The 9,155-nt window shown below is 37.1% G+C and overlaps 1 protein-coding gene across 1 annotated transcript; it reads right to left on the bottom strand.

Annotated features, from left to right (window-relative positions):
• Window positions 1–328: 328 nt before the first annotated feature.
• LOC116019097 (probable E3 ubiquitin-protein ligase LUL4) lies at window positions 329–8,551 on the bottom strand. Its single transcript, XM_031259193.1, has 4 exons — window positions 7,966–8,551; window positions 3,036–3,543; window positions 1,664–1,796; window positions 329–627 (listed from the first exon to the last, which is right to left on the bottom strand). Exons 1-3 carry the CDS (start codon window positions 8,394–8,396, stop codon window positions 1,683–1,685), a joined length of 1,053 nt encoding a protein of 350 aa, XP_031115053.1. The 5' UTR covers window positions 8,397–8,551; the 3' UTR covers window positions 329–627; window positions 1,664–1,682.
• Between the last annotated feature and the right edge of the window lie 604 nt (window positions 8,552–9,155).

Below are 9,155 nucleotides of genomic sequence, written 5' to 3'. Positions count from 1 at the left end.
CTCCGAGGTAAAATTTCTTCTTCTTCTTCTGCTTCTTCCTCTTCTTCAATTTTTTCTTCTTCTCTTCTCTTTTCTTTTCGTATACTACTGTCTCTGTGTGTGTATTATATAAATAATATGGGTGGGTGTACTGCCTGCTACTGTTGGCAATGTGGCTGTGTAACACCTGGTCTTTTCTCCTATTATATATATATATATATATATATATATATATATATATATAATAAAAAAAATTTGAGGCTTTGGCCTCGCCTCAAAATACAAAACGCCTCAAAGCATGCCTTAGCCTTTTAAAACATTTATGAGGGTAGAGTAGAAGAAGATGAACTGACAATGAGAGGTGCAAATAATGGAGTGTTGCGGTTGCACAAATAGGGGCGCTTAGCGCTTAGTCCAATTTTTACAACACTGGAAATGTTCACACTGGCATCTCTTTCAAACAGCTCATTTTCATCAGTTTTGTCAAGAAGTTCAATTAGTTAATAACACTGATCATCACTGTGTAACTTTGTAACAATAGCATTAAGCAGGAGCAATTACGCCCACAGAAGAAAGAACCTTTTGTACAAAAACATGTCTTGCTCCACCTTCTGTTCTTAATTGTCCTCCAGTTATCTTACATAAAACCTGCAGTAGAGGAAGTAAAGGAAAACGAATTAGATTTATAATATAGGGTTTTCTATGGCAACATTGTTCACAAATTTCAATATGACTAAGAAAACTAGGTCACTATCATTTCAAGAAATTGTCGAGTAATCCTGATGGAAAGTTGTTTCCCGTTGTTTTTCGTGCATTCAGTGAAGAATCAGTGGTTTCAGTGTAACATGTCAAAATTTACTTTCAAAGGTTGGGCAAAGATCAACCTTTCTGAAAAAGAAGATAAGGAAATTATGTGGTGACTTAACAATATGAATACTATTACACTATAAATTAATCTTTCATTGCCTTGACCTACTCAAGTGCACAAGGGGGAAACAGCAATATTATGCTAAGCATAAAAAACAAGTTAAAATCCAAGTACATGTGGATGAACAGGGACTTGGAGTGGTTACATTCACTAAACACAACCCTAATTATGTTTTACCTCGGCCCTGTTTGGTAACATAGTTAGCGTATCAGCCAATTTTGGTTTATTTGACCACTATTAGGTGTTTGACTTGGTTAAACAACCAATATAAGTGTTTGATTAATTAGCTTCTTATTGCTCCAAAATGCTAAAATTTAAAAAGCTACTCAAAGTAGTTTTTTCGATAAACTTTTTGAGAAAGTCATTTTGCATTGTAATCAGCTATCAACTAACAGCTAATTTACCAAACATCTTTCTACAATCAGCTAATGCTATCAACTAGTCAAACACACTAATCCAATCAACTAACAACTATTTACCAAACACCCCCTCAAGAACGGGAGAAATGCAAAAGTTTACATTGATGTCATATGCTCCATGAGAATACAACATCAAAATGGTTATTCAACATGACATTTATTCAATACGAAAATCATAAGGCTGTTACTCGTTTCTCCAAAGTCTATATACTGTATGATTCAACAGACTTGGGGGTAAAAATGATATTAACATTTAGAGACTGACCAAGCTAAAAGTCATGACGGCAAAAATTACAGGTAAAAGAATAATACAATCTCAGGCTTGCAGTTATCTTACCTTGCAAAGAAATAGGCTCTCAATCATCAAGGTTATTGATCTGGATCTCCAATAGTTCTTCAACATGCTGTCGGCATATTGGGCATTTGTTTGACTGAAGTCTCAAAGTTCTGGCGCACCCATTGCACATACACTAGAGAGAGAAAAAGAAAGGAAAAAAAAAAAAGGTGAATAAAACAGGAAAATAAAGGGCAAGAGAACTGATTCTAGCTGGTAAATACCAATCAAATAAGTTGAAATATAGATTTATAACTAATTCCAGATCTACTTCATCATTCCTCTTCAAATCTTCATTTGCTTACATAGCCTAACCAGTAAGGAAGTATAATCAATCAGGTTTAATTACAGGAGAACTAATTTTTTCTACATCTAATAAAGAAATATACACCAAGGGATGGATACATTACAACATTAACTCGTCCAATTAAATATTGGGGTTTTAATACGCTTAAAATCCTGGTAAGAAGTTTATCATATGGACATCACAGTAGCTCAGACTTGAGCTAACCTAATTCATGGATTTTGTCCCAGGTTCTCAGTCCAGGAATGTGAGCTCTAGAGTTGAGTATAAATTAACGAAGTAGAGCACAGCACAGAGAGCAAATTGAGTGGAAGACTTTTTAAGTGGCAAATGGAACTCCACAAGTCTTAATAATCTATTGCTTATGAGCTTATCATGTTCATATCATTTTACATTTTTACAAGCCATGAAGCCCACAAGTCAACAACATTGAAGTTATCTCTAGCAGTACCAGGACTAGTTATCTCTACTTAAATGTTTTCTTGGTCTTTCCTTTCTTGTTTTGTCAGTTCTCATGTTCCATAAGTCCTGGCACCAAATCACATTTCACAGTATAGCACTATAGCCTGACAACGTTGACTCTCAAAATGTTGCTGCCAGACTGCCTCTTTTCCCTCCAAATAATTCTCCTTATTTCGTCTTTTCTTGTCTAGTTTATTATGAGAAAATATTAAACACATCATTAAATCAAACTACTGTATAAAGAAAAGCAGAATTAGTTACATGATTATTTTTTAGCTGCAAAAGAAATAATTGAATCACTTCAAAATCTATTTTTCTTAGCTATCTAATTTTCTAATATATCCTATTTGTTAATAAGAACAAATACGTTTGGAAAAAGGAATAATGTAATCTAAATCATGTTATCCAACATGAAGAACCATGATTAAATCATCTCAGATATGTATATATAGGTAAGCTTGTGCCGGTTAAATTATTCAATTTATTTGTTTATTGGTTTGTTTATTTATTATGATAAGTAGTCAATATAGTCATTTTAAAGATATTTTCAGAAATTCAGATAAACTTGCTATTATTCAAGATACTCTAATTATTTAAATAGTTCCTCACCATATGTCGGCATGGTAATACAGCCGTATCTTTGGGTTCAGTCATGCAAATCACGCAGTCCTTGCTTGAGCCATTGTTGTCATAATCAGGGGTATGGTTTCCAATTCCATATATCTCATGCAGTTCATAACAAACGCCATCAACCCACAATGCCTGCCTTACCACTTTCACATTGAAATAGCCCTCACGATTCTTCTCCAGAACAGCATAATTTGCTTGCATATGGAAGGACAGGTTCTGTTGAGTATTGCTGCTATATTCATTTGTTGAAAGAGATGGAAGGTAGGTTGCAGCAGTTATAACAAGTGGAAAAACGTCTTTCCCAGACAAGGGTCCAGAAAGATCTTCCAGAGCAAAGAAGCCTAAGTCAATTCCTGTCCCTATTGGCTGTTGAAATCTCTGGCCAAGTCCTTTATGGAAAGGAATGCTTATAGGTGCATACACCTCTGGATATATGGGAACAAAACTGCAACTTGGTTCTTCCTTCGCAAAATAAAAAATTGTGATGCTGCCCAACAGAAAGCACAAACAGTCCAGAATCAATATGTGTAAGAAGCAAGCACTGTTGTAAAAATGGGCCTAGACGCCCCTAGGCTAAGGGGATTTCAGGCCTAGGCGTCTTTTAGTTGGCCGGCCGACTAGGCGCCCAACTCGGCGGAGTTAGCCGAGTTCTTTTCCATTTGACAGAGAAGAGCAGAGTTAGGATTTTTTATTTTTTATTTTTTTTGCTTTGATAGTCTTGAAGTAAATGAAAGGCAAAAACAATTTTTTTAATGTGCCTAGGCTCAACTTTTTATGCTTTAGTATTTATGCTTGAAGTAAATGAAAGGCTAGTAAATGAAAGGTCTTCTAAGCTTTGGTATTGAAACTTTGAAGTAAATAAAAGGTCTTTTATGCTTTGGCATTGAAGCCTAAAGAAAATGAACGGTTTTTTATGTTTTGATATTAAAGCAATAAAGCCTAAAATAAATAAAAGGCAAAACTAATTATTTTTTTACATAGCTAGGCACCCGCCTAGGCTGCAACTAGACGGCGCCTAGGCGCCCATCCACTTCCCGATGAGCGCCTAGCGCCGTTTACAACCTTGGAAGCAAGGTATAAGAAGTAAGGCTAGATTGCTTATTTTGGAGTTAGTTGCTTGACACTACACTTATGGATTTTGCATACCGTTCTACTAGAACTGGACTGCATAATTGGAACATGAGAACTGACAAAATAATAAACGAAAGACCAAGAAAACATATAAGTAAAGCTGTTAATGGTTGAAGTCCTACAACCAAAAACCATACTGTTCCAAAAGAATGAGAACAAACGACTTTACAATGTACATCATATTAATTCACGGATTTCATAACAAAAAATTTTAGGTGTTAATTCATTCTCATGCCACCATGAAAACTAGGTGAAAAGAAATTGATTTGCATTTGTGAGATTCCTACTTGATTCATACTAAAAACTGTTCGAAGAATAGCATCACATAGCCATCTGGAAGGCATCAATTTTATTTGGCATTAAATGTCGAGAATAGTCAGTCACCTAGACATTATTCACGTGTGTTCAAAAGGACAAGTGTGTCCTCAACATCCTCTGTTAGTTGGAGAGATTCCTAAGTTGGTTAATGCTAAGGGTCTACAACTCATGGGTTTAGAAAAGGGAAGTGTTCCTCTAGGTACAAATTCAGCATATTAATTATGTAAACATGGAAGTAACATTTAGTGAACCTACAAAGATAGATCATGCAAAGATGATTGTCACAATCTCCGGCAACCAAATATGTGACGACAGGTGTGAGGTGTTGGTTTAGAAGCTATCTGTACTCGAGTCATTGATACAGATATATATTCCGCCAGAATTTTCTTTTAGTCAACTTCAAGCCTAAGCTTAAGTTTAAGCTGCTCATGAATGTTCTTAAGCTGCGTTGACTTGTTTTTGACCGATATAATAACTTATTTCAAGACAATTAATTTCTTTCATTTATGTTTATTTTTCCAAATAAATACCTATTTTTCCCTACTAGGACTCCATTAAATTATATGCCAAATAGACAAAATAAATTTAGTCTTTCATTCTTTTGGGACCAAATTGGAGCATCATAATTATCCAAATTGAGAAATGAGTTGATATATGTTTCTGCTTACAAAATTTCTAAATAATCTTCCACATTATGTTTGATCTGAAACAGTCAACATTATGGATAAGTGAAGTCAAGCTCAACTGCTGATATTATGACCCAACCAACCTCATTGACTGAGTTTGTTTTTCCTTTTAGCTGAGCTGAACCTATTTTTAGCCCCTAGTTTCTCTTGGAACAAAAATCACCACTATTCAACGAATGGGGCCAATTAAGCTGCTTGAGCTCAATTGTTCAATCCAAGGGAATAGAAAACATGATGGCTGATGCTTTATCTAGAAGATTGGAAGAAAGTGAGGCAGAGGTTAATACTATTGCTGTGGTTAATCGCAAATGGATTGAGGAAGTTATCAACAGTTATGAAAATGATGAATGGGCAAAAGAACACGTTACTGCTTCCTTGGTGGACCCTAAAAACCAGACCAATGTTACTGTGTTTAATGGGTTGCTAAGATAAAGATATAAGGGCAGACTAATTGTAGGGAAATCTGGGAACTTAACACAAAATCTCATTAAGAAGTTGCACAATTCAGCAGTTGGAGGGCACTCAGAGAAACAAGCTACATACATGAGGTTAAAAGGATTATTTTATTGGCCTGAGATGAAAAGAGAGACCATTGAGTATGTTAAGGAGTGTGATATGCGTCAAAGATGTAAAGATGAGAATGTACCCAGCCTGGATTACTCCAATCCATCTCAGTTCCAGGGCAGGCATGGAGCAGCATCACCATGGACTTTATTGAAGGTCTGTCTAAATCCCAAAACAAGGATGCAATCCTAGTTGTTGTAGACAGACTGACTAAGGATAACCATTTCATAGCCCTCTGCCACACCCTTTTACTGCAGAGTTAGTGGCTGATGAATTCCTAGATCAAGTGTACAAATTACATGGGTTACCTCAGAATATCATTTCTGATAGAGACAACTTTTCTGAGTAAGTTCTGGTTGGGATTATTTAAACATCTGGAGATCAAACTTAGCTTATCAACATCGTATCATCCCCAAACAAATGGACAAACCGAGAGGGTGAACAGGTACTTAAAAACCTATTTGAGATGCATATCATTTCACAAGCCTAGGCAGTGGAAGAAATGGTTGGCCTTAACGGAATTTTGGTATACACTCTCTGCAACTAACTCCCTTTCAAGCCTTGTATGGGTACTCTCCACCCATGTTGTCTATTGATATTTGATATAGTAAAGGGACCATTGCAAGAAACCCAAATGGAATGGTTGAAAGACAAAGATGATATAGGGGATTGGGTTTATTTTAAACTCAAAACTTATAGGAAGACATCTATGGCTGTCAGGTCCAACATCAAGCTAACAGCAAGGTTCTATGGGCACTATCTAGTATTGGAAAGGATTGATCCAGTAGCCTATAAGTTGCAGCTACCCCCAGGGTCCTTAATACACCCTGTGTTTCACATTTCTCTGCTCAAGAAGAAAAGAGGATCACAGGTAGCTGTGCAATCACAACCTCCAGCCACTGGACCAGATGGTCAAGTCTTTGAAGAACCTGTGGCAGTGCTGGGTAAAAGAATGGTAAAGAAAAACAATGCAGCTGAGGTTCAAATTCTAGTCCAATGGGCAAATCTCCCTCTAGAAGAAGCCACCTGGAAAATTTTCATCATGCCACCAAGCAATTTCCAACTTTTGATCCTTGAGGACAACGATCATTTAGAGGGGAGAGGAGATGTTATGAACCAGGCTGATTGAATTCTGACATCAGGAGGTGAAGTGCAAATATTGTGAATTATGACAGTTGGTAGAAGCTTTCTAATTTCTTTTTTTGCTTATTTCTTTATCAGTAGCAGTTCCAGCAGCTTAGGCAATTTGTTAGCCTGTTTACCCTTTTCTGATTTTATCCTATTTGTATTGCTGCAGTGGATGTAAGGATTTTATCTTGGCTTTTAATGAATGAAAACTCTAATTTTCCCTTCCCAACATTCTCTTCTGTTCTCCCCCAATCTGCTCTCTTCTCCCTACTGATTTCTTAATCTGTTTTTGGTCCCTGGAGTGTTACATTCTTCCTCTAGTTCCTCCCTTTTTATCTCCCCCAGTGTTGTCCACTTCCACAGCCCTGATATGTACCCTCACCCCATCTCTTCTCCCTCACAAATATCCAGCAACCTCTCCGCCAATCGGATCCCTAAACCCCCACTGTCTACCACAAAAACTCCCATCCTTCCTGTCACCTTCTCTCTTTCTTCACCCAATATTCAAGAGGCATGAGAGATGAAGATTTCCATTATTTTTTGTTTCTATTCCCACTCTTGTCTTGGTAAAAGACACATGAAGATTTTTCTAAACACCCCCACCCCCAAAATGTTGCAAGCTGGTTCTTCAATATCCCATGTGAAGATGTGAAGTGGTATTCTCATCATATATCATATGCACAAGATTAAAAGTTGAACTTGTCTTAATATGTCCTATCTGGATATTTTATTTTATATATATAGTTAACTACATTTTGCATCAGACCTTGCTACCAAGGCTACATATAGTTGCCAAGAAACAGTGGGGTAATTAAGGTTGGCTATAATGCACTAAATCCAATCAATTAGGTAGTCTAACTCATGACCTTAAAAACTCATATATTATCTCTTATATTTCAACGAGGGACTCTTAACAAGATTCAAGATTAAAACAGAATTACAAACAAGCAAACAAATAATTAAATAAACCAATCAATCATTTAATCTATATGAAAATAGCAATGCCTTTCTAGTTTCTACAAAGACAACTAAAATCCTAAAACTAAGCATAAATCAGAGTTGAAGTAAAGAAGGATCTTTACCTTCCATCGCAGAGCGCATCAAAAACAAAGGAAACCAAATGCTGATCCGGATTGCGCTCATCGAGCTCAAGCTTTGCGGTATCCTTGTGCACATTCACACCACTCTTGACCTTCTTGGACTGCCGGTAGGGCGGTGGAGGAGGGGGCGGCACCGGCACACCCTGCGGTGGCGGTGGCAGGCGGACCCCACCCCAATCATTGCAGTGGTAAGGGCAAGATGGTGGGAGAAGGGCCCTACCTAGAAAAGGGTACCCATTGTAGCCGGTGGAGCCGTAGTAGGAGTTCACAGGCGGCGGAGGAGGTGGAAGCAAATGCGGGTGGGGCGCAGGATAAGGGTACGGAGAGGGCGCAGGATAAGCGTAGGGGTTTCCATAATAACCACTCCTGATATTGCTCCTCCTGCTAGTGTTTGTACTGAAGGAAATTCCCATATTTTCCCTCCTTTCTTCCTTTTTTTTGATTTTTTCTTCCAAAATTTCGAAACAAATATTTATTTATTTTTTTTGGCAGGAAAAAAGAAAGAAAAAAAGAGAACTTCACAGCAGAAGCAAAGAATGTGCAGAATTGTGGGAAGTGAAGTGTAGAGGACGGCGATGAGTGTAAAATAATGGGAGTCCAACTCACTATGTTAATAAAATTAACAAAACTAAACAATACTATTAAGTGTATGATTGATGATTTCTCTTTTCCATCTCTTGGGCCCCCTTTTTTGCTTTAATTTATTTTATTTATTGTTTTTGTTTTCTCTTTTTCTTTTTCCTTTATACAATTGCTCCTTTTCTAAAATTTTGTAAGAAATTATTGTTATGGATGTCTAAGTGCAATCAACTAACTTTTTACTTCTAATTAACACTAGTACAGAAATCACATACAACGTCGGCTAATTAACGCCGGCTAAGTAATTAGCCGACGTTATATGTTACGTAAAATCTTTAACGTCGGTTTTCAAGACATAACCGACATGTAAAGTCTCAACCTAATACTACTACGCGATACGACGTCGGCTAGCTGGGTTGCCGACGTCGTATCGCAGTTTTACACCGGCGACGGTGTGATACGACGACGGCTACATCTTTAGCCGTCGTTGTATCACCTAACGGACTATGCCCGCGCACAATACAACGCGCACAGTAATCTTTATTCAATATTGTTAATATATGTTAGGATTCTCTCACTTTGCAAGCTTCTCA

The sequence above is a fragment of the Ipomoea triloba genome, chromosome 1, assembly GCF_003576645.1.
Source record: "Ipomoea triloba cultivar NCNSP0323 chromosome 1, ASM357664v1".
NCBI classification, from domain to species: Eukaryota; Viridiplantae; Streptophyta; class Magnoliopsida; order Solanales; family Convolvulaceae; genus Ipomoea; species Ipomoea triloba.
The sequence above is the reverse complement of the archived record's forward strand: the minus strand, read 5'-3'. Positions and strand labels throughout refer to the sequence as shown.

Bases quoted from the DNA above. Each gene is read 5' to 3' on its own strand.
- LOC116019097 (XM_031259193.1), bottom strand. From the start codon at position 8,396: ATGGGAATTTCCTTCAGTACAAACACTAGCAGGAGGAGCAATATCAGG. The intron at 3,544-7,965 runs GTAAAGATCCTT...TCTGTTGGGCAG, and splicing joins GATGCGCTCTGCGATGGAAG to CATCACAATTTTTTATTTTG. The intron at 1,797-3,035 runs GTGAGGAACTAT...TTCTCTCTCTAG, and splicing joins TATTACCATGCCGACATATG to TGTATGTGCAATGGGTGCGC.